Source organism: Triturus cristatus, chromosome 11, assembly GCF_964204655.1.
Source record: "Triturus cristatus chromosome 11, aTriCri1.1, whole genome shotgun sequence".
In the NCBI taxonomy this organism is placed as follows: domain Eukaryota; kingdom Metazoa; phylum Chordata; class Amphibia; order Caudata; family Salamandridae; genus Triturus; species Triturus cristatus.
The window spans coordinates 388642298-388668562 of NC_140594.1; the positions used below are offsets into that span (position 1 = coordinate 388642298).

At 44.7% G+C, this 26265-nt stretch overlaps 1 protein-coding gene across 1 annotated transcript in view; it reads left to right on the forward strand.

Moving 5' to 3' along the window:
- Positions 1–7432: 7432 nt before the first annotated feature.
- The window catches only part of LOC146784246 (E3 ubiquitin-protein ligase MARCHF5-like), a 40301-nt gene continuing 21468 nt past the window's right edge, over positions 7433–26265 (forward strand). The window contains exons 1-3 of the mRNA XM_085634795.1: positions 7433–7881; positions 12931–13133; positions 17771–17901. Coding sequence (XP_085490921.1) covers positions 7865–7881; positions 12931–13133; positions 17771–17901 — 351 coding nt within the window. The 5' untranslated portion in view covers positions 7433–7864. The remainder of the gene's footprint in view (positions 7882–12930; positions 13134–17770; positions 17902–26265) is intronic.

Below are 26265 nucleotides of genomic sequence, written 5' to 3' on the forward strand. Positions count from 1 at the left end.
CTCACAAATGCTACCCACCACATCCGGTGCAGTTCAAGAGCTCCTCTTCCAACATGGTCCCTAGGTATAATCGTTCACCAAGACCTAAACAGGCATACTTTCCCACTCAAAGAGAACGAAATGCTCAACCTTGTAAAAAGCTATGAAAACACCACTGCCCCTGACACTCAGGTCTCTAGCCAAATGCAAAACAGCATTCCTATCCCAACCACTATCTTATCTCTTGAACCGTACGTGAGGTCCATGCCTCATGACCACCCTAAAACGCAATTTATACTCTAACCTGATTCAGATTACTACCCTTCCTCTCAGTCAAAACAAGCACAACTCTGCCAGTTTCCCCCTTACTTGCATGCTGCACACTGCCTCGAGATCTCAGACACTATCATCAAACACAACATCAACACCTGGTTGAATGATACTACAGTGTTCTTCCGCTTTGGCTCGTCCCCATTACTCCATTCTGAGAAGTGACCGGGAATGCAAACAAGCTTGGGGTCTAGCCGCCATAAACAGAAACTCTCAGAGTTGCAGGCTACTCCCAAATATCCGCTTTCAATCTTTCAGGTGCTTATCACTGGAAATCATCTCACAAGCTAGCTCTAACTTCAGGTTGAACATGATCTACCACTCCTCCAGTCAAACCAACAAATGTATCGAAAATTGTGCATTGTGCATTGACTTCTTCACAGCACAATTAATCAGCTCTGACAACATTATCTTTGTCTGTAACTTAAATCTCCAAGGGGGTTCTGAATTAAATAAGCCACTGGACAACTCTGCTGCTTTTCTAGAAGACAATCACCACCACCAACACTGCCAAAAACCTAAACACTGCAAAGACACCACTCTCAACCGGATCATCTCTAGAACACCTCACTGATCAACCAGCGACCCTATCCTGGTTGATTGGACTGATCACCTGCAGGTTCCCTTTGCAGTGTCTTTCTTAAACAAGAAAAACAATGGACGACTGAAGAAAGAAAAACTCTGGTTCAGAGAGGCGAGTAACCGGTAATGAAACTGTGGCTAAACTAGCCCTACCAAACCTCACCTTGATTGTTTCACAATGCGACATCAATAAGGCCACAAACAATTTCAACCATTGCATGGACTCCTTAATCAGGGAATTCACACCCATCAAGAGCAAATGCAGCAGACCCAAACCTTCTTGCCCCTGGTACTCCAAAGCCCTCTAAGAAGAAAGGAAAAATATCAGAAAAGTGGAATAAAAACTGCCAACATGCACCCTGTCCATTACATCTAACACAGGTGTGTGCAGCAAAACAAAACTACAAAGGTCACATCTGTAAAGTCAAGGCATCATATATCAGATCTCTCCTGAATATGGCCAAGAACAATTTGGGGTAATTAATCAAGCTAAAATCCTTTCCTCTAACCTCCCATTTAAGGCATCTGAGATCCTATCTTATAACTCTGCAGAGTTCTTTGACAAAAAAGTAAAAGACAAACATCTCCCTTGCGGACAAACTCGACAACATAGTTGTAGTTGGCACTGCAGCCGTGGTCTTCTTTCTTCCCAATCTCAGAGGCAGATCTACTACTAACTCTATCCAAGATGAAACGATATTTGCGAAGCCATTCGAGACTCTATCAGCAAATCCCTAACTAAACTGCCTCTCCCCGTTAAGACAACCCTGATTAACTGATCCCTGGATCAAGGCTTGTTCCCAAGCTGTCCAAAAAACACAATCACTGGATCCTGACAACTTTAACAACTTTCACCCAGTATCCACCCTGCCTTTCCTAGGCAAGGTGATTCAAAGCTGCGTAGCCTTCCATCATCCCCCATCCAGGACAACAACCTCCTTGACTCCCTTCAATCCGGATTCCGTCAGGCCACAGCACTGAGACAGAAATTCTGAAGATTACGGACGATGCCCTCTGAATCCTGGACACTAATAACTTCTATCTACTTGTGCTTCTCAACCTCCCTGCTGCCTTTCGCACAAACAACACGCACTCTTCGACACCCGTAAGCATTGAATGGGTATTGATGGCGCTGTCCTTAAATAGTTCACCTCATACCTAACACACTGCTTCCAAACAATATAAATTGGGAATGGCGTCTCAGATCCAGCCAGCCTGCAACAAGGAGTTGCCCAAGGTTCAACTCTCTCTCTGACCCTTTTTGCCCACCTCAAAACCCTCTGCACGATCCGCTGGAACTCAGGAGTCATCTTCCTCCTATGTGCAGACAACACCCAAATCTACTCGAAGGTCTCATGCCCGGAACACTTTACCCGTCTGTACAGAATTCAAGCTTGGACGACAAACAACCACCTCAAATTAAACCCAATGAAAACAGAATTTCTTCTCATCTCTCCAAAGAAATGTAACTCTTTGCTCCAGGACTAGATGGATCACCTGCTGGACACTAACAGCCTACCCTCCACCCATTTAGAATGAAAATCTCTTGGATTCACATTCGACAGACATCTTAACCTGCAGAGACATATTTCCTCGATGGCTAAGAATGCCAGGTTTCAGCTAAGGCTACTTTGGGGAATCAGGAACCTCATCCCAGCATAAGACTGTAAATCTGTCCTTCAGGTGCTTTTCCTCTCTAGACCGGACTACGGAATTGCACTCCTTTACAGCATTCCCAAAGTTTACCTAGGCCCACTCAGATCAGTCCTTAATGCGGCAGCCTGATTCGCAACAGGTCGCAAGAAATTAAATCACATCTCCTCCATTCTACGCTCCCTGCAATGGCTTTCCAAGCAAAGAGACAAAAGCTCAGTTTAAAACTGCTGGCAGCGCTGATAAAGCTCTTCACTAACTACCCTCGTACCTCTCTAAGAAACTAAAAATCCCAGGCACCTACAGTCATTTAAGAAATGCTCGATTGCTCCTCCTCAAACCCCCCCCCCCCACTTTCAAGCAGGAGCGATACACGAACCAATCGTTCTCTGGAAGCGCCATAAGAATCTGGAACTCCCTCACGCCTCTGCCTTACCACATGCTACGGCACATTAAAAAACAAGCATTGGCATAGCCAATAGGTCTCGCCTTTGGGACCAGCAGCATAACTAAATACTTATAATGTCCCAAAGGCGAGACCTATTGGCTATGCCAATGCATGTTTTAGAAAGCCTTGGAAGAACATCAGCAAAATGTGCTGGGCAGCAAGTTCGAAATATGGCCAGCAGAGTGCGACCCGGTTTAGGGTGCCGAGAAAGAGATATTCCGAGGAGGCGCTGGGGAGAACTAGAAAGGGGAGACAGCAATTGGGAAACACAGACCGGCGTTCACGTTGTGAGAGTGGATATTAAGAGGGGCCCCATTGGGAGGGGTTATTGAGGTTATTGACTCGGAGAAGATATTGAGAAGTAGAATATTGAGAAAGGAGTACAAGATTTGTCGAACACATTGAGACGGAGAACGTTATGGGAGAACGGGAGACCCAGAGGCAAGCAGAGAGAGGGCTATGTCAGATACGTCATAGATAGAGATTAACTGTGTGAGAGAAGCAGAGGCTGGGAAAGTGAGAGGAGAGAAGGGGTGACAGGGAAAGAGAACGAAAGAAGAAGATACATGAGAAGGGAAAAGACGAGAAGAGAAAGAGTGCGCGAGGGAGATTGAGGTGGAAAGGGCAGTAGAGAGAGTGAGGATGGGTGAGGGGAGGAGAGAGAGATGAATAGGGGACCTAGAGAGACTGATGTATCGGCGCGGAAGAGGGAGAGAGAAAGGAGTGGGCTACAAGTGACGGAGACTGTAGGAAGAGAGACGTGTCAGAGCGTGTGGAAATGAGACGGGGTCTGTTGCCCTGGCGCTATGTGGAACTCGTTGCATCTTTTATTCAGATCCAGGTATGTCCGCAGGCTGTTCTCTTATCCTGCAGTGTGTCTAATACACAGAGAACTGTACTATCAGCATGTAACGTGCACCACTGTTAATCAGTTCCATGAACCACTGTAAGTAGTGCGGGCTGTAGATGGACTTAGAGGCGCAGCGCGTGCAGTGGCACCGGGGCACCTAGAACCCTGATAACTGCTGTACGTTGCTGCCAAGCAGAGTCCAAGGGGCAATTCCTTGCCTGCACCGGGGCCCATGGCACCCTTGCTAAGCTACTGGTTGGATGCATCGAAGAAGAGAAATGTCTTGACTAAGTCATCTCCAAAGGTTACCCTTAGCAAATCGGACTCCAGGCGACAGGCACTGCTTGTCATACAATATCACGTTTTTACAGAAATACTTTTAGAGCGGCGTTGCTACACTCCTCTTATGGGCTGCACACTGATTAAAATATTTCTCAATATTTACACTGAGGCATACCGCGTGGAAATGTACCACGGTCAAAATAATTACAACAACCATAATGCACCGGGGCGCGGTAATCTGAGCTATTGATACCTCAGACTGTGATGTAACTAATCAACTGTGAAATAGACACTTAGAAGGTCCAAAATGGAATGGGAGACCAGAAAAAGATGAACCAGGATTAAATGCATAACACACCCCTGAAAGCCATTAACGCTGGTGGGAGGGAGTGGGGCCACAACAAATGTTTTTTTGCAGAGGCGACAGTGAAACAGTGAAGTTTGTCAGATTTGAAAGTGTGAAAGAACAATTATTTGTTGACCTATTCGTACTTAAAACTCCGTCACATTTCCGAAAGTACTTATTGAATTTTAAAAGTTTGTACTGGACACCTAAAACAGATAGACTTATTTAGCTAACTCTACTCCCGTTCTCACGCGCATTATGATTTCCTGTATGGGAGGGGCCGATCATAGGCCACGCCTCGTGCTAACGCCTATGTGGATTTGCTCCGTCCCCGTTAACAGTAAGTGGCCACGTGGACAGCGACATTAAAGGCTACATTGTCTGGGTTAGAAGTTAGAACTCAAGATATTGGTACGCGATTTATTGATGTACTGAGGATAAAAGGCGGATTACGGCCTGCTCCCCTACGTCTCACGCCAGAAGTTTGCAGCAGGCACTCAACCCCCTGTGCAATGTCATTCTCTCGGCGTTCCCAGGTCGAGATCCCTCACACCGACTCCTCCAGCTCCTAGCCCGTCACCTCCTAACGTGACCTCTGCTGTCAGCAGGGTGCCTGGGGGCGGGGCCTCGTAGCGCCCTCCCTACTTGTGCTGTTTGCAGCCGGTGTGCCTGGTTACCAGGCACCTCTGGGAGCCATGGGAGGCGGCATGAGGCAGGTAAGGTACCGGGCACCTAAGCGTTGTTGTCAGGTCAGTCCAGCGGGCGCCGTTGTCCTCGGTGCTGGCATCGAATTCACACTCTGCCATATTCTCAGAACAGCAACCACAACAACAACACTCCCTGTGTGTGACTCCCAGGCATTTGTTAACAGAGTGAAGTGTACTCTTGTGGTTTCTCTGCTCCATGTGACCTGTCTGTACACTGTGAGACACGGGTTAAAACCTCCGACAGTTCCTGGTGACGAGACCGTGACCGGAGAAATATGCGTACTCTGTACAGAGTCGATTCCCACAGGGTCCGAGCCCACTTAGCTCGGTGGGATAGTGCACCTGCTGCAGAGATCTCTGCATAATCTTCAAGTCACAGGATCAACTTCTGCCAAGGCTGAATCGGCGTTCACCTTTGTCTCAATAAAGGGAGTATCATTGAAACGAGTGAAAACTTTTCTGTAATAACCCCTGGTAATATTGATAGTACTGAGAGCCCACGTGACCATAGCAACCCCCGAACAAGTATAAAAATACCCGGTTCTCCAAAATTTCTGTTTTGAATGAAGGACGGTTTTAGAACTGATACTAATCCGAAACCGATTCCTAGTTTCCTACAGGTCTCTCTCCCAGATCGGGCATGTTTAGTAAATTGTCAGCGGCGTTTTTATTATTTAATAAAGCTGACGTTCACCTGGGGGATTTGCTAGAGATCTGTGCGATCAGTGAGTGAGCGCGTACAGGGCAGTGCCCGCCAGTAACATGGGTGCCCGTGAGTTGACGAATCTAAACTTATTTGATGAAGAGGCACGCGTGACCTTAACGGGACTTTCATGCTGTGACGCACACTAAACCCCCTGCTATTCATGTCAGCTTTCGCTCTCTCGCCATAGTTCCTATTACAAAAGATTCCTACTCACTAGACTAGTCCATAATAAAGCAGGGTTCACACCGCAGCCTACTTCGACCACGCGAGTTTTCATGCAGTGACGTATGGACACCATGGACTCCAGAAAAAAACTTGTTTGTGTGTGGGAGTTCTGCATAGCTGGAAAGTGTTCCTGGTCCAGAGATGTAAAGGGGTGCAGGTGCGTGTTGAGTGGTGCACGCGCGCTCGGGAAAGCCACCAACGTGCACGCGAGAGATGTAAAGGGGCGCAGGCGCGAGTTGAGTGTCGACCTAGAAAAACGCGAGCAATATCCATCTGTTTCCAATTAACGCGAACGCGATAATTGGAAACAGATGGCGCTCATGCTTGCTCCCGAGCACCCTAGGCCACAGAACCGAGAAGGTGGGACATGCACATTAGAAAGACGCATGCAAAGCCCAATAGCAAGTGGGAAAAAAAAAAGCACACGCACGAGCGTGTGTTTGGAGTTTAAAAGCCTTTACTAAATGCCTCGCAGAGCAGCGCATGCGCCCTGGCTCAGGCAAGACCAAAAAATACCTCAACGCTCTTCTCTTTTTTTGAATGGTACCTGGCCTAAACCACCTCTACATCCTCAAGCTCCCTCCAGTCGCATACCAACCAGCACAATCGATTTATCATTCTCATGTGGTACTGTACCGCCTGCTTTGTATTGCTGTTTTACTATGGATATGTGGAGTGCTCTAACTATCGAGAGAGGCTAACCCAGCGATCACTTACCCTTAACATTGAATATGTATATTTTCTATTTGTCACTGACAATTTCTGACTTTATTGTGAAGCGCTCGAATGCTTCCAGACCAAGTCTGTGCTATGTAAATAAATAAATACCTACACATCCACACACTTTTACTTATTGGTTTTTCATGTGTAGTTTAACCTACCAGGCATGGTGGGCAATTTATGCTTATTGTTCTGACTATGGTTTAAAATAATATACATGAGAGAGACATAACTTGTGGTTCTGATCTTGACAAAAACTTTGTCCTATTTGAGTTTAAGAAAAAGCTGCTAATCAGAGACACCTTACTAGATCACCTTCAAATTAGTTGAATCTTGATGCATTTTCGAAGGCAGTCGAACAGACGACAGCGGCATTATGCAACTATTAATTCCATTTTAAAAATAGTCGCTTGGCAGCAAACTGTTAGCTCCAATTAAAAGCGCGTCGAAGTTCCCAGTCATTTAGGGACTAGCTTGAATTTTACTGAGCTTTTAAATCCCTGCCCATTAAACGAGATGGAACACAGAAAACAGAATTGAGGAAGTCGAGGTATAGAGACGATCACTAACTGGTTTAACTATGGTGGGTTTGGAAATAGAAGAAAGACTAATGACGAGATGGAAGCCATCTTGGAGCGGGGATGGTTTGTAGTCCTGGAAATACACTAACTGGAGAAAATCACAAGCGGCTATTCCTACGAGGAAATGAAAGAATAACTGGGACTTAATCCTATGTTATATTAAAGATGCAGGTGCCTGGTGCGCAGAATAGTAGCTGTTGCGAAGCACAGTAAAACTGGTTGGTCGGGTGTTAGAACGAAAAGCTTTATATTACGTCACCAATTTTCTTGTTGTCATTAGCGAGGTAGTTCCTGACACCTCCATGGAAGAAAGACTGCTATGCATGGCGAGAGCCTAGGGTTGTATACAGCCACGAATAGTGGGCGTGGCGAATTGGTCCTGTAGGAAGAATAACCTCGTCCTTGGACTAAACAAATGCTTTCGATTTCAAATAAGCTGTCTCAGTTTCGGAACCATGGAGGCTACGGACAGGTGAGGGGTAGGGTTATAAGCGTGAGATCGCAGTGTAAGGGTATGAAAAGATAGGTTGGTGAGTGGGAGAAATACAAGTCCGAAGGCAGTGACAATCAAGGGCTTCATAACTAGGTGAGGTGGTAACCGTGGGCAGCATTTGAGAATGTAAACTTAGTTGGAGAGATAGCCAGTGACAGATATTGACATGATAAGGAGGCAGGAAGGGAGATCTATTAGATCTATTAGAGGAACAGGGTGGCGAGAGATGAACAGATTTAACCCATTTCTTGACCCTTATGGCCATCTAGCACTCGCATGAGGTCAACTGTGTAAATATGTATTTTACTCCTGTTTTAACCTAACGTTGATACCTTTAATTTTTTACAATTTAAATATGCAACTTATTAGTGTTGTAACAGCACATATATAACTTGTTAGCATGTTCAGCCTATCTTGTGTACAGTTGTAACTGTAAATATTTAACTTGTTTAGTCTATCTTGTGTACCTTTTGTAACTTACCTAGTTCTTTTGTTAAGCGCTCTCACACCTTTGTGTAAAGTTCACGCCATATAAAACTGCATTAAATAAATAAAAAAGGAAAACCAAACAGATCTGTGGGCAGGTGGATGTACCTGTGACTTGGCCTCTAAGGTACATCATGTAAAGGGGAAAGTTGAATTCCCAACTTTGCCAAAAAATAATAGTAACTTCAATTTGACTCGACATATCTTTACATTTGTTGCAACAATGGTGGTCTGGATGGATTCATTGACGTAAACAACCTCTATCTCCAATTTGAGTAACAACTTGATCTCTGAAGCTTCCAGATCCATACAATCAAATGCTCACTAAGCTGACCAAGTTTTGAGACCAAGACCCTGGACATTCCACCAATATAGAAGTAGAAAGAGCCATCCTCTCTGGTTTCAGTTGATCTGCTCCGAAAACTGGAACGTCAGTGTTGGAGACCGAAGCTGCGAAAAATAGATACTTAAAATTAGTCTTTGTTCATACAACAGGAGCTGCCTGCGCAGCAACACCCCGTAGACACACCATTACTAACCTTCTCCTTCCCAACATTACAGACTTCCCCATGGTTGATCTTCTGAAATAAAGTAAGAACACCCGTCACCTGTACTAAATTTTGTGAAATTTGTCGGTAGAGATGAAAAAAAACCTAGCCTACCTGGGCTAATCCAGAATTCCATGTCACTCTACTGCATGGATAGCTCATGCACATTTTTTATTTTATCTTCATGCACATACTTACGAATTTCTCATGTGATCGCATGTACTACAAATCCCAGAAACCTGTATTGGCTAACCTGAGTATTTAGGGGCTAGTCACCTCCTATTTGTCAGCTTCCAAGAGGAGGTTTTGCAGGGTTCAATCCTCTCACTGGCCCTGTTCATTCTAGATCTAGATTCTCAGCAAATCCAGGATTCCTTGGCACCTGTTTTGCCGAAGATATCCAGATTTATCTGAAGATTACAACCTTAAATGTCATCCTTCTACTCCAACACATTGGCAAGAATTCAGAAGTGGATGTTAAACCACCATTTTAAATTAACCCAACTAAAACAGCATTCCTACTAATCTCACAGAAAAAAATTAGTTAAAATAGACAGAGTTTACTAATGGGGGCTAAAGAGCTTAAGAAGCGCGTAAAGTTGATACTCAAATGTGCATATTTTCATGTGTATTGATTTATAAACCTATGGGTATTCATGTAATTGAAACCAATCCTTGTATGAATGTACATTTATCGATTAAATAAATGCCTGAAACACTAATTGTAGCTTCATTTTTTTTCACAAAGTCCAACATAAATGTGGATAAGCACATGCAAAATGTGAAAAAAATATGAAAAAAATAAATGTGGATAAATACAGCTAGAAATACCAAAAACTAAATACCATAAAACCGGAAGGCCTAATTGAAAGAGTTATGTATATTTTCAAAACACAAGGGGACTCAAGTAGTCTGGGAGGGACAGTGGGTACACTTAATTATACAGGAACAATGGTACCTTACAACATAAAGCAAAAACCATAATAAACACAGAGATACTATGTCCCACTTCTTAGGGTTTCTTTTTGATGTAAATAAAATTACAATTTCCCATTGGGATTTATATGACATAGATATCATTGCATCTCTGTGTTGTTTATTGTTTTTGACTTATGTTGTAAGGGATCATTGTTCCTGTCTTCTTCCTAATCTAAAGAGTTGGCAGAAGTGAGACAACTGTGCACATAGGACGGTAAAGGTCACAACATTGAGTCCGTGCTCACACACAACCAACTTTGTCACTAATCTATTTTTGTTGTTTTATACAGCACAGACCAAGTACTTCTTGACCTGATCACAGATGCATGATGAAGATAAAATCAAAGACATTGGTTGAAAGCTGCTTTAAAACACTAAATACGCTATCACATTAAGATGCAAACTGCTTCTTGAAGTGCTTACTAGAGACAGATAATCTTATGTGTAAGATTATTTATGACCTTTGTAATTACAATGGTCACATTAGGAGTGAGGTCATGCGTATTGCATCTAGTGTGCAAGTTATAGTTTGCTTAGCTGTTGTGCAGTAATGAACTGTAGTTCTACCCATAGCATGCAAATTTCAGTTGTTTTTGTTTTTAATTCGAAATCCTATCTCCACTTTAGCTGTGTTTTTGTCATTGAATATATTTGGTACAGGCAGTAAAGGTGCAGGCTGTACGTGAAGACACTAATTTTGTTCCTGGTGGGGGATTTGTCTTTGAATGTTAGTTTGAGGTCTAATGGGATTGCGTGGTGGTTACTCCAAGTAAATCTACATCGTTTAAAGCTGTATATTAGTCACTGTATTTTAAATATGGCATAAACCGATGCTCCGAGGTATGTGTGGGTCCAAAGACGCATAGATGAAGTTTTAGACCTTTTAGTTAGTGATAAATGATTTGGTGATATGAAGGTCAGTCCTGTCAATCGAAGCACTGATGTTTGCACAATTTTATATTTTGGGTTGGATTATTCCAGTAGGATAAGACTGATGAAATATACTAAGTATTCCAAATAAAATGTTTTCTATATACATTAGAAGCAAGATATGATACATGCAGAGTTAGGCTGCATCTGTTGAGTAGTGAGTTTGATTGATGGAGCCCTTATATACAATAAAGAAGCCGCTTGCTTTCTTGTTGCTGCAATTCCTGTAAACAGTCTTGTATCCTGGTGGAATGGCTTCATTTAGTATTAAGCAGTCGTCATTTCCAAGTCATGTTTCTAATAATGCTGTCAATGATTAGGCACTGGAAATTCCCTCTATTTAGGAAGATTGTTCGCTTTGATGATGGGGCATCTCTGTGCTTTTCTCCTGAGATACTAATCTAGAAAGTCATTTCAGGTTTCACCTGCACAGCGCTTGTGCAGTGCTTGTGAAATCTATTGTACTCAATATAAATCTTAAAAGGAGATTACATCCCTACCCCGGTAATTTATTTTGGTCTTGCGGTCAAAATATTTTAAGCATCCCGTTGAAATCATGATCAAACTGTGTTTAGCTTGTGCGCAGACCCCTCTGCAAGAGGTGCTTTTTTACTTTTGTATCTTTAAGCTTTTCGTTACAATCGATACACTTGTCATGAAATAGATACTGCGAAATGATGTCTTCTTATTCAGACGTGTAGAGAAATTGTCCAGTACTATGTACCCTGAAGCTTTAAGCCGTGCCTTGCCAAGTGAGGTGAGCAGTGCTCAGGCAGCTGTCTCCACCTGGAGTCTTGGCTGTGCCTCAGAAGCACAGGCTGAGCTCTTTTCAGAATCTCTTTATATCTTTCTGTACATACTATTGACATACTGCTCACCCTATATTCTCACTCCTCTTACCCTGTCCAGTGTAACATCTACCACCCTGTACACTGACACAATTCCCATTCCGCATTAAACACACATCAATCACCATGTATCGAGCCACTTTCACCCTACACTCAGACACTTATCAACCTTCATTCATGCACCACTCACCCCGCACAAACAGCCCTCACACCATTCTGCCTTCACTCATACTCTGCTCCCATACCTCTTAACTTATTATATTAATCCCGTAGGCGAAACCTAATGTATTTACCTATGCTTGTATTGTGAGCAGGCAGTGAAGGTGAAACCACTAGACGTAGAAAGGAAATGAACGTGTGGTGAATGAGGATGACAGTGTAGTAGGTGAAGATCTTTATTTGATAGGATTTAAAGGGCAGGAAATGTTGGGTAATGAAGATGAGGGAAAGATGTGCGTGATTGCCCGAGGTTCAGAATGACAGACGGAGATGAAGGATCTAGAGTTGGGGCCATGAGGGCAGGAAAGGGAATTGTTTATAACTGTTGTAGGTCCTCCTTTGTGCACTGGTGTGATTCATCCCAGGAATGTGTATTAGGTGGGTGTAAGGAGGAACACGTAATAGAACAGCGGTTCTTAACCTGAGGTCTGAACTGAGCTAACTGAAGATTATGTGAAGTAGAATGATTCACTTATTTTATAAACACCCAATACAATGTACTTAATATTATTATTTTGCAAGGAAAGGCAAATATATAGAGCAGAGGAGGGTATATCGGAAGAGTCAGTGAGCATGCCTAACATATTGCATGCAGAGCAGAAGAACAATGGGGGAGAAGACCTCAGAGACTGTTGGGTCATCTGTGAACAGGGCGGAGCTCAGTACCAGTGTGATGAGCTAATGTGAAACTGGTTGTTGAGGAACAAGTGAGAACGACTGAGCTTAGTAGTTGAGATTAGTATGGCAGGATGTGAGACTTGGACAACATTGTATGTGGGCAGGGGTTAAGCTTGGTGCTTGGGAGCTCACTGACTATTGGAAGAATTATTGCTCCAAATAGTGAATAACATGGCTCCTTCCTGCTGGTCGATGATTTGTAGCTGTCACCAATGAATTAATTTTGATGTAAACATTTCTTCATTAACCTTGCCCCTAAAAAGTTGCTGCTGTTAACTTTTTAATACATATAATTGATCTCTTGTTGATAACCACATTTAAATCCTGCTCTTATCTTCTAGGCACTGTTGGGTATGCTTTGCCATGGAGAGCGAAGATCGCACAGCCGAGTGGGTGAGCCCGTGCCGCTGCAGTGGCTCCACCAAATGGATCCACCAGTCTTGCCTGCAGCGTTGGCTCGATGAGAAGCAGAAGGGCAGCAGCACCGGCAGTGTGAACTGCCCGCAGTGTGGCACAGAGTATCATATAGTATTCCCCAAGCTCGGTAAGGATTCCCACACTACAAGCCTACAGAGGGGTCTGATCTGCATGATAGCACATGGAGTGAAAGTCTAAAAAAATACCAGCCAGCCATGGTAGGCTTTCTTTCAAGAAATCTATTACTTGCTAGGATGACTGTTATTAGCATGGTGTGCTGGCTTTTGGAGACAGAATGACAGTTGATATAAAGGAAAAAATACAATGTAGCCAGATGCATGGTCCTCTGTCCTCACTGTCGTCAGTGTTTGTAAGAAACTCTGCTATCTGTAATGTGACATTATTGCAACCATACCAAACATGATTACTGAGAACATCTTTCAGCTAGTAGGTCAGATTATGCTAGACCTGGCATTAGTGAAATTTTACAAGCTTGGGGCTGATTGGTTAGGTGGTCTAGGCCTGATCGCCCTGTCTTTGGAAGGTGGGTAAGGTTGCCCAGGCCATGGGAGCATCTGACTTGCTTTGGAGATATTGTTCTATGTTTGGCATTGGTGGAATCTGATTTAGTTTGAGGTGATGGGTACTGTTGTTCTAGGGCCGCATTTGACATGTTCTGACTTGAAGTGTCAATTTCCCAGGCATTACTTGCTGCCATCTGACATATGTTAGCCTATTGGGCGAGGCACCCCTCTTCTTAGCGCTGGAGTATTTACTGACCAGCTTTGGGGGTGGCGATTTGAAATTATCCAAGGCGATACCTTAAGACCTCTTCCGACTTGTGAGTTGGATAGCGAGGCTGGTCCAGTTTTCTGTTTGGTGAATTGCTGGTAGGTTAGGATGTCCCACAAAGATATCTTACCTGTGAATAAGTGGCTCTGTATATACTGTTCCCAAATAGATACAGGGTGTACAGAGTCCACAGTCCCCAGAGGTTTCGCAGAGGCTAAAGTTAGATATAACCTTACTCTCTAAAGTGGTAGCTTGTTCGAGCAGTAAGGCAGTATCAGAGGACAGTGTAAAGCATTTGTTGCACACACTCAGCCAGCAAATGGTCTCACACACTCAATAACTGAACTCTAGGCCAATGGTTTATATATAAAAATATATGCTTGTTTTATTTTAGAACCAACAATAGGTATTAAAATATACTTTCTGAGAATGAACTGCTTTATATAAATACTTTTGCAATATGCAATTGACTTTTGTAGAAAGTTACAAGTGGTTGCAATAGGCAACACAATTTTAAACACAATAATGCATTGAGTTCAATGGAAGTTTCAAGTTATTTGCCACAGATTACTTTTAGGATTACTTTTGGAATTCCAGGACTGGATCCTAGATTCAGTCCTGGGTCAGTACTTGGAATCAAGTGATAAAAGTCGACTTAATTACTGTGATGATTTTTAGACAATATTTTGCTATTTTAAAAGTTGACACAAATATTTCATAGAAAACAGTCAATGATTCCCTATGGCAGAAAATTCAAGTTGCAGGTATTCTCGTTTCTTTTGTAATCCAGTACTGGGTGCCTAGACTCAGTACTGGGACCTTTATCTAAAACAGGTAAGTAATTACGTTTTCAGATATTATACGATTTTTAAAGAATATTTAAAGATTGCAGAAATTGACACTTAGAAGAAATTTCACAGAAAAACAGTCAATGATTTCCTACGGGAGAAAATTGGGTTACTGGTAATTACAGTTGTAAGTATTTTTCAGAGTCAGTGCTGGGCACCAAGATCCAGCACTGGGAGTTCACCTAAGAGCAGGTGAGTATTTTCGTTTCCGTTACTCGGCTGATTTTTGGTGAATATTTTAGGTTTTGAAAAGTCCACACTTAAAAGAAATTTCAGGAAAAACCAGCCAATGTTACCCTATGGAGAAAATGTAGTTATCGGTTTAAAGGTAAGTACTCGACTGGCAGAGTTAAGGTTCTGGGCATAGACTCATGGGTCTCCCAGGGTCAGGTATGTACAGTTGGTTCAACCTCAGCGGCACAAGGGCGGCCGGGTGCAGAGAGAGTTAGGCCCAATGTTACCCCATGAGAGGTAGGGGGGCCTTGGTTGGTGGCTGCTGACTAGCAGGCCACGCGGCTGTGGGAGCTGGGCTCCTGTTCACTTACTCAGGGCAAGTGGGGAAGTAGATAGGTGTAGAGGTTGCACTGCCAGGGCCACTCGGGCGGCTGGGTGCAGGGTGCTTTTGAGCCTTCGGGCGCTCAATTGATTTCAATGGGAAATCTCCGGTTTAGAAAAAGACTGCAAGCTCGGGGACGAAGATTCTTCAGGTGCCACCACCATTTCGAGAGGTAAGTTGGGTAGTTGGAGGATAGGTAGGTACCCTGGGATTGGGCACAGGGGGCCGCGGGGCGCCTGGTGCAGGGGTGCCTTTTGGTGTCGGGAAACTTACTCTCTGTTGATCGCAGTTGGGGGGGGCACCTGGTTCTGAGGCTGCAGGCTTCTTCAGGAGTGTGGACGGAGGTCCTTGGGTGCCGGACTCTGGGTCACAGTCGCCGTGGGGTCGTCCTCGAGGTCTTTGTTTACTCCGGCACAGGCCAGGCTTGGCTGGTGCAGAGTGTGCTGGGTTCGCGGTTCCGGGCTGCTGCCAGGGATTAGAAGTAGATTTTGAGTAGAGCCTCTACTCGTGGGAGTCCCAGGGGGCTTAAAGTCAAAAGGTAGCCAGGTCCTCCGGGGTTTGTGAGGTTGCTGGCCACAAGAGATGCCGGGTTGGAGCAGGAACAGGTTTGAGGGTCGACAGGCAGGTAGGGCTGGGGCCAAAGCAGTTGTCTTCTTCCTCTTCTTAGCAGCTGCAGGGCAGGTCTTCTTTCTTCTAGCTCTTCTTCGGATTTCGGAATCTGGGGAAGGAAGGTACAGGGACCCATGGGTCCCTGTCCTGGGGTGGGTACACTCCCTATCCTGCCTCTCTCCTGTGGGAGGGGGGCAGTAGCCTAATCCTGATTGGGCAGGGCTCCCCATCTTCAAGATGGCGAGAGCCCGGGGATGTGCTTCACCTCGCCTCCCCCACCTGAGGGGTGGGGTTGGCAGGCTGGCACATCCCCTGTCCTTATTTGGGGTTTCCGGCCAAGCTTCCCGCCAGTATAGGGGGTGGCAGTGGCCTGGGGAAGCTCACAGAGGCGGCATGCCTTTGAAGCTTCCCCCTGCCCATCCTGGGGGAAGAGATTTAGCACCTCGCCCAGGATGTGCATTGTTGCAGATCCAGGAGAGCAGGGGCTCTCCTACCCAGGGGTCCAGCAACATGTCTGCTGTGTGGCAGCCTAGGCAGCCTCAGAACAGACGTGGATTGTAGGTTAGGTTTCAGGGGGCCTCTCTAAGATGCCCTCGGTGGTGCTTGGTACATTAAATCCCACACTGGCATCAGTGTGGATTTAATGTGCTGAGCAGTTTGATACCAAACTTCTCAGTCTTCAGTGCTGCCATTATGGTGCTGTGGAGTTTGTGTTTGACAAGCTCCCAGCACCATGTACTCTTAAATGGCAGCACTGCACTTACAGGGCCCATGAATGGACCTGGGTACTGTAGGGGCACAGGGCTCCTGCCTCTGTGCCCACACCACTGGCATAGGGCACCCAGCTAGAGGGGTGGCTGATGTATGCCAGGGCAGTGTAGATTGTGGGCATGGCACACAGGGATGTGTGCCATGTCGTCTCTCTGTTTTGTCTTGTACCCAGACACTCAGCCTGCCAGGGCAGTGTGTGTGTGTTAGGGTACAGGGCCTCCAAGGGTGGCACAATGAGTGATGCAGCCCTTAGAGGCCTTCCCTGGTCACAAGGCCCTGGGTACCTAGGGTACCACTTACCAGGGGCTGACATGTGGCCAGGGTTTGCCAATTTGGTTTTGAGGTTTTTGTTTAGGAAAGGAACATAGGCCCTGGGCACCTGATTGGCAGGACTCCAGGGCACACTCAGCCAAAGTACATTCAGCAAAAAGTGGGGGCATACCATGCAAGAAAGATGGCACTTTCTCATATTACCTACTTTAGAATGCTGGATGAGGTTCTCCCTGGATCAGAACATTTTAAGTGTTCACCCACAAAGGGTTGGTGAGTGAGGCTATCTATGTCCCTGGGATTGGAAATACATTTCTTGGATTTTGAAGTGGTTTGTTAGTTGCCAGGCAACCTAATTTAAAGCATTCCTCTCTGTTATTAACTACCTTCTCCTTTCTTGGGAGTGTGCAGACAAGGTTTGATAATTTGTAAGATATCAGATGTTTAGTTTTTGATCTCTTTTTCTCTGGCCATCATTCTTGATTGATTCTGGGACAGGGAAACAGTGGATCTGGTCAAACTGTGTTCCCATATGCATTTTGATTATAGAACTGTGTCCATCGTGTTCCTTCTGAACCCTTTTCTCCCTGTGTCCAGCTGTGTTTCGTGTCCTCATAGGTTAGTGCTTCCTGTGATTTTCCCATTCTTTGTCTGTTGTATTATTCCCATCTTCCTCTTGTGCTGGCTCTTTGGTGCTCTTCTTTTTCTCGAAATAACGTTGCTGTGCCAGTCCGCTTCTCTTTGGGATCATCCTGTTTATCCTGTGCCTGTCCCATTTTATATGAACAACTGTCTTTGGATATCTAGCCCCTTCTGTTGTTTGATATTTTTCTCCCTCTCTATTCACCCATCCTCTTTCTGGCCTGTAGCCTCATGTCTTTCAGCCTTCTCTGTACTGACAAGTCTCTTCCCTGGCAGGTCCACTGGTTTACTTCCTGCAACAGGTTGACCGAGTTCTCTCCAAAATAAGCCCCTTTGCTGCAGCAGGGATTGTAGTTGGAACGGTGTACTGGTCCGCAGTCACCTACGGTGCTGTCACTGTGATGCAGGTAAGTCAAAGACGGTGGTTAGTATTTTGTTGGATTTGGGGTTGTTTACTGAAGTAACTTGATCTGCTTCTTGTATGGTTGCAAAAACTGCATGCTGCTTGATGGGGTGTTTTGGATGACTGAAGTTTTGTTTTCTACTGTGTTGTAGGTTGGCTGCATGAGAGACAATAACTCGGAGAAAAAGTCTGTGGTTTATGTACTCTTGTCACTGCTCAAGTGTCCTGTGTTTTTGGCATTGCCTCAAAACTTCAAATGAAACATGTTCGAAAAATAGCACAGTCTTTTTTTATTTTTAGAATAAATGCTTCAGAAAAGGAAACTACATGAAGTGCTTGTTCAAAAAATATTTTGAAGTAACGCCAGGGTGAAAGACATGAAGTGGTTTTGAGTTAAATGTTTAGGGTTTAAGAGTATGAGGAGAGAGTGTACGAATTTGGGTATAGTGGTAATGATTGGAGGGTTGGGCACTAAGGGGCGAATGGTTATTGTTATAGGGTTTAATGGTTAGGGATGAGGGCATGGGTTAAGGCTGTAGGATTAAATATTTGGGGTACAGTGTTAAGAGTTTTGTGATGTAGGGTTCAGAGTTGTGGCTATAGGGCTTACCTGTTAAGGGGTAACACACGTCAAATTTTAAATGTTCTTTTCTTGCACATCTGTGCATTTTGTAATCTGTTTTCTCTGTGGACAAGTATCTATCCATTCCTTTCTGCCAGTCAGTCACTTGAGGGGAATCATTGGTGTTCCAGTTACATGCTATGTCCCATTTGGCCACCAGGAACCTGAGTCTCACCAGAGGTTTGGTGCCAGTATTCCTTCCTACCTGTCCTTTATGCTCAGAAGTGTTGTCTTGTGGGCAGGGGGCAACGGGTGGCCATGCAGAAGGAATCTCAAGAAGTGCCACAGCCAGAACATTTTGGAGAACATGTTCTCAAGATCTCGATTGCAGATAGAGAACCCGTAACACATGTGAAGAGCTGAGCCCAAGCAGACACCTTCTCTCATCCGCAGGGAGGAACACCAAGCACCTGGCCATGTCCTGGGTGTGAATTTGATAGACTGTGGGATCCTCTAATCCTGTGGTAGATCCTCAAATCCATGTGTACCCTGCCACTCAGATGAGACATAAGGTGACAACTTTTGAGGAGCTGGAAAAGGGGACAGGTTTGACTGTGCTGGTGATTGGGGGTTGGTGGTAACAATGGGGCAACCCATATTACAGCCACTTTCTTGGGGGCCATGCCTCCAGTGTGGACAACATCCTGACTGGCGGTGCCCTGAGCAAGGAGTGTAAGGGGTAGCCAATAATGCCCAGAACCAGAGATGGATGGGATTAGAGGCGAGCACCTGTGACAAGCGAAGAAATTAAGTGCAATGCTACTGTGAAATGCAGCACTTTGACATTTTATTTTATACAGAAATGGCTAAATTAACTGAAACTGTCATTAAAACAACGCAAACTAAACACATTTCCAACTATGACACAAAAAAATGTAATTGGAGAGGTAACTGTACATCATTTACCCTCTTAAACCCTAAAGCCAAAGCCCTTAGCCCTATACCCATCATACTAAACCTTTATACACCGAGCCAACACCTTACCCCATACCCCTAACATCGAATTTCCTAGCCTTAATTCTTATACCTTTAAACATATACAGTACACTCTTGCTCCTCAAACTTGTTACCCTTAATGCCATATACTATTAAACGCTAGCCTTTTAACTTCTTAAGCCCCAACCCATCACCTCGAAACCCATAACCCCATGTAACCCAATATAGGCCTAGGTAGTTGCATGACCATGAAATTTGTCCTACCATTGTTCTTCATAATAGTTCTGGCGCTGACCTTTTTCCTAGTTAGGTGCTGCATAAATGTCGTGTGGTTTTCTCCGAAAACTAGCCCCATTTATTATGCATGAGAATTCTCAGTATCACAGCAGGATTGCCATCTTCTGCATATTAACTCTGTATAAGGGTCACCACTATCGTCATTCTCGGCCGACATGCCCACAGTACCTTGGCACATCTACGGTAGAACCCCTGAGGGCACCTTTCGGGTATATAGGCACCACATCTTCGCTAGGCAAATCAGAGGAGAAAGACTTCCATGCTGAGGTCCCTGCACGCAGATACTCCAGCACGCAGTGGTCTGACATCCCTCGCGGGGTGTCCAGCTCGATACCAAGATGGGGTCCTTCGCTCTCTCACATCAGGTAATTGGGTTGGTTCTTTCCTAAGAGGATTCTTGACTATAAACCTACATGCATGCTAGGTACACTTAGGTACATCTAGTTAGGGTTTGCATAGTAGGAGTACACATTATTACTGTCGTATCTATATATATATATATATATATGCATATATATATATATATGCATATATTCACTGTTTTAGCACTATGGTAGAATTCTACATTTTATTTACTCCGTGCTCATGACCGTATATATCTGTTTCTGTCTAATGGTTGTTGCAGCACACGTATTTTATACTAGAATGATGCTGGTTCAATAAATACTTATTGAAAACGTCCCCACCGTTTATTCTGTGCATCTCTCTGAGACAAAGTGAGCACGAGTGACTGAGCGAAAAGTACTGTACTGTTTCCACGATCCCTGAGGGGTCAGGGTTGTCTTGTTCGATATTTGCCAGAAAATATTTGCTTCTTGGTAAGAGTGGCCCATAGTGGCACTGTGAGCTAGCTGGTCTACAGACAAACATATCCTGTGGGGGTGTCTAGAATCAGTCTGGACTCCAATCCCATAGTTCATGTTGTCTAAAAACGCAGATCCTATATAGATTTATAGGAACTACACAACAGTAAAAGTAATACGGCGGACAACAAATTTTGTTCTCTTCTATTTATTCACTTTTGTAACAATGGTGGCACGCCATGCTAGTGCCGCCATTACTACAAAAGACAATAAAAAATATATATATGTAAAGTAAAAAAACAAAATTACGTTATTTCCCCCACAGTATTACTTTTCCATTTGCAAAGCCAATAGCTCTGCATTTAACTATTGCGAGACCTATTGCATTGAAAATGCTCCATTGGAAACAAGGGGAAGTGAAATCAGCAGTACTGGGCAGGAGTCTGGGAAGCCTTAAAGAGGCTTAGGGTTTACTAATGGAGAGGAGTAGTGTATCGGTGTATGTATATTGCAGAGCAGCGGCGGCGAGTTCTTAGTTTTGGGGGGGTGGGCGGGTATGGAGGGAAGGGAAGGGAAGGCATTGTGTATATGGCGAGGAGTTGTGATGGATGGATGGACGGACGGATATCGGAAAGAGTTATACGTATAGGGAGAGACAGGGAATTGGGGTATGTATGTTTGGAGGAGAGATGGAGAGTATTGTGCATTTTTGGAGAGGTGGGACAGATTTATGTCTAGGAGGGAAGTGAGGCTTTGTTGTTTGGATTGTGCGCCAACATTTATATAGCGCTTATTTTATTTTACCCTGTGTTAGATGCCGAAGCCTGTGCCTACATGGGCAGCATGCTACAACGTGTATGGTACTTCACTGAGGCCACTGCAGCTTTCCTGATGCTGCAGGCTTTTCCCTTTATACGGGTGCTTATTTTGCACAATTAAAGGTGCGGGGTCACATAATTCTGGAGCGCATGTACCCACGTGTGACTTACCTATGGACACATAGCCAGACTGACACCTTTGAATGGATGGAAATCCATTTTAAGATGTCTGCTCGTGTATAAGCGTGCATGAGCATGCATTGTCCTATGGAAAGGAATTCACAGAGATTGTGGCTGATTGCAGTGCATGTGTGAAATGCAACACTGTGCAGGTGGCAACGAGCACTCTGTACCAGTGACTAAGGAGCTGCCAAGCCTTACAGTTTTTTTTTAATGCTGTGGGTGCATCTTGGTGGCCAGTAGCACGCTCTCACCTGGGGCAGAAGATCCGCGGGCAGCTCCGTTGCCCTGAAGAGCTCCGCCATTTTGTTGTTCCCTGTGGTGGTGGTCCCTCTGCCCGCCCTCTCCTTGTAGCACCACCCAAATAGCCGGTGCGCAAAATGAAAATGGTGGGCCACGCTGGTTAATAAAAAAAGAATAGTAAAAACAAAAGACTTTGTTAAGCCACCTGTGACGGAGTGTCAGGGACAGGCGGGACACAACGTTGTTTTAAACGGGGTTTTATTGCCAAGTAATGCTTTCTAGATACACGGTCAGCCAGTGTTCGAGATGATTTTACAGTTCTTTAGGCTCTCGATGTTGTTACTCTCTCTTCTCTCCTCTTCTTTCCTATTCCGTCCAGACACCAGGTGGTACGTGCGCAGGATCTCCCCGGAGCAAGGCGATCTCCCAGCCGGAAGGAAACAAAGAGACAAAAGGCTATGTCAGGGGACCGTGTTGCTAGGTTCGTTCCCTAACTCCGGGACCGGGTGTGAGGAAAGACTACCACCAGTGCTTTGACCCCTTTTCCCCTCACGCTGTGCCTATTCAAGTGCTGACTAAGGGAAGGGAACACGGGAAACACCTCTCCTACACCGGCGGTCTGCCTTCTTTACCTAACCAGCCCGCTACTCGGTCACGTACCTGACCGAGCCACGCTCCTCCCCTGGGAACGTGGCTGGGCGAAGCGCGGTGTCCTGGGCCTCCTGGCCGTCCGAAGTTCGTCTCGCTTCCTCTTTCTTCGCTCCGCTCCTCTCCTGGTCCTTGTTCGCTCCGCTCCTCTCCTCGTCCTCGTTCACTCCGCTCCGCTCCAACACTCCTCCTGGAAACGCCGTCCGACTCACTGTGCGGTTCTTCCTGTTTTGGCTGCTCCCACTCGGTGACGTCATAGGAGGGCGGGTACAGCGTCTCGTAGCCTTCGCTCCACTTAAAGGGACCTGCACCTTCTGGTCTCGATCCTTGCTGTTGGTCCATGAAGGGGAACTAGTCCTCCTGGTGAGGGGTTACAAGAGGAGATGAGACCGGTCTGGGAGTCCACCACTCCTTATCGTTATAGTCCTCTTCATGTCCCGCACTGTCACACCACCCAAAGTAAAGCTCACAGCTGCTGCTTAAAAGACAAATGATATTTTTTTTAAAGGAGTTTGCTGAGCCACGCATACCAAGAAAGGGGCGCAGCCACCATTGTTGAAGATGAAGTAGATTTAAAAAAAAAAAAAGCAATAACGTGTACCTTCCGTGGAGCGGGGAGGGGAGTGAGCGTCTTTAAAACATAAAGTGTGGCGTCCACACTCAAGTGCCACGCTTATCCAGGAAAACACGCAGCCTCTGCTTTGTGGAAGCGGGGAGAGCATGTTATGCCTGCAGCAGCTAGGAGAAAGTAATTATGAAAATAGTGCTGACAAAGTGTAATTAAAAGGTACCAAGTAACAACACATGTAGCAGGGGGTGTCCTCATGGGAGGTTACAAGACGAGAAAAAGTTGTACTAAGGAGGGACTACTTAGCATATTGACCAATGAAAAGCCACCATTTACAAAGGACAGTGACGGGAGCCAATTAAAAAGATGGGCGGAGCTTCATGCCCATATCCTGAATACATCAGGGAATGGATCACTTGTACCTGTGTAACAAGGGTCCGGTATGGTGGCCGTCTTTAAAACCCTCATTCACGTACATAGGTGGTCGGGCGGTAGATCTTTATTATCCGCCTAATTTTTAACGTGACAGCATCATCATTGTTTTTTTTTTTAATATGCTATCCTCCACCCGGAGGTAGACCAACTGGTAATACAGTAGTGATCAGTGATAAATAGTACTAAAGTGAGGTGAGTTAAAATTGCCTAAATCTCCAAACTAGAAAAATCTTTAATCAGTTGGAGACGTGGAAAAGTAAAATCAAAGTGGTGTGTATGAAGATAAAGTTACTGATCTAACGCACTTGTTTGTCCATGTGAGTGGTCGACATGTTTCAGCCCCGTTTTTGCCCAGCCGGATCGGGGGGCTTTTTTCATGACCTGTGGTTAAATAATGTTGCTAAATTGGCAGCCTAAACAGGTAGGTCATTGACTTACCTCTCTTCTATAGTCGTTATCGGTCATTAGTACCTATAACTTGGATTCCCTATTGTGGGCCTCTTCGGGGGACCGGCGTGCTTTATAACCTGACGATGTTCGTTTCTGCGACTTGTGATCGCTTTGAAAACAGAGGCCCGCAATAGGGAGTGGTAAGTCAGTGACCTACCTATTTAGGCTACTAATTAAGCAACCTTATTTAACCACAGGTCCTGATGAAAGCCCCCCGACCTGTCTGAGCACATATGGGGTTGAAACATGTCGACCAATCACATGGACAAACAAATGCCTTAGATCAGTAACTTTATCTTCATACACACCACTTTGATTTTACTTTTCCACGTCTCCAACTGATTAAAGATTTTTCTAGTTTGGAGAGGTAGGCAATTTTAACTCACCTCACTTTAGCACTATTTATCACTGATCCCTATGGTATTACCAGTTGGTCTACCTCCGGGTGGAGGATGGCATATTAAAACAAGCATTGGCATAGCCAATAGGTCTTGCTTTTGGGACCTTATAAGTTTTTAGTTATTCTGCACAATATCTTTGGTGCAACAACATCAGTTGTTGCATAGCTAAACACTTATAAGGTCCCAAAGGCGAGACCTATTGGTTATGCCAATGCTTGTTTACTTATGTTATTTTGTTTGCAGTGGAGTGATCATCTAGAAAATGAGTTAGATCTACTGGCGTTGTAGATGTGAATATTTTTCTTAACACGTTTACAAAAAAAACTATTTCGGGTGGTGTTCTGACATGCTAGGCAGTTAACAAGCATCTTGTGAGGTGAAGACAAAATGCACTTGGATACATAAGAACATGCGGTGCCATGAGAAGCGTCAGCAGCAAAGATTATTTAAATAAACTCAGCAAGTATTTTACAGTAAATATAATTTGTGACATTTATGGACATGCCTCAATTTTGAACAAAACAAAAACAACCCCATGGCTCACAAAAACGCTTCCCTGCATGTGTGAACGTTGGTACAGGCAAACAGAGGGAACCAAACAAAATAATAATTTCGGTAATTTTATAATTTTCCAATCACTGTAAACGAAACCTCAAACGAGCGCTATTAGTTAATCACGACACCTGTGATTATTTACTTATGTTTTGCAGGTTTTTCAAGGCATGCACTGTCAGTCGTACTACAAGGAGGAAAGAGCAACATTTCCCTACATTTCACTAATTGTGCAATTTGAAACAGAAGAGGGGACACACAGGAAATCCTTTAATATTGAGCATTGTATTCCAGCAATAACCTCTATATTACTGCGTGGGCTCAAGTTATGACGCAGTCACTCATGGTTACACAGACAAGAAGGGCAGGGGTGAAAAGAAAACGAAGACTTGTGCACAAGCAGCCTGTGCGGCCGGGCCCAGTGTTTGCTGCACTCAGAGAGTCTGAAGCCAAGCATCGCTTCCCCTAGCAACTGAGGCATGTTTTAGCATGAGGTCAGAGGGCATCAACATAGCTGAAGCCGCGAGTGCAGCATTGGCTTACGGTGAACATCAAAGTGGCCGTGCGGCCACGAAAGTGATCGCGATCAAGCGCGGCGCGCGCGCCCGTGCACATGCTCTGTACCTCTAGGCTGGCCATGGTAGCACTTTTTGGAGCCCTCACAAAAAGTCTCGCCAGACCAGCGCATGCGCTAGGTCAGGCGAGACCTAAAAAAACGATGATGATGCTGTCACGTTAAAAATTAGGCGGAAAATCAAGATATACCGCCCGACCACCTATGTACATGAATGAGGGATTTAAAGACGGCCACCATACCTGACCCTGGTTACACAGGTTCAAGTGATCCATTCTCTTGTGATTATTGCTTCTTGTTTGGAAGCTGAATGGATCTCCGCTTCTTTCTCCCCCTTTTGATTTAATACATATCCTGAATACAGCATGTCTCAAAGAGACTGCGCAAGGACTGCCTAGGCGAGACCTAAATAAAGTCAAGTTTGTTTACACTGTGCTTGAAATTGTGTTGAAATTGCATGTGCTTGACATGTGCGAGACTTTGTTAAGGATGTCTGTTGTTTCTGTGTTTTGTGCTGTTCTTTATACTAGTCCATATTCATGCATACCTATTTATCTGTTGCTCTGTGTGCCGTGAAGACGCTGTTTATGCGATAAGGGGCCTGTAGGTCTGGTGGAATGTATGCATGGTTATCTATTAGTGTGTTACTGTGTTGGTATGTGTGATCGGTCAGTGTAAATGATTTATACCCGTATTTATGTACCACAAAAAACAAAGCCTTCTAGTGTGTAAGTTTTCAGGGGTGTGGAATTCCTAACACCTGGAGACAAGGGCATATGATTTGGAGTCAGACATCAAGTTTTCACGTTTACTTTGTCTACTGAACCCAACCCCAGTGCAG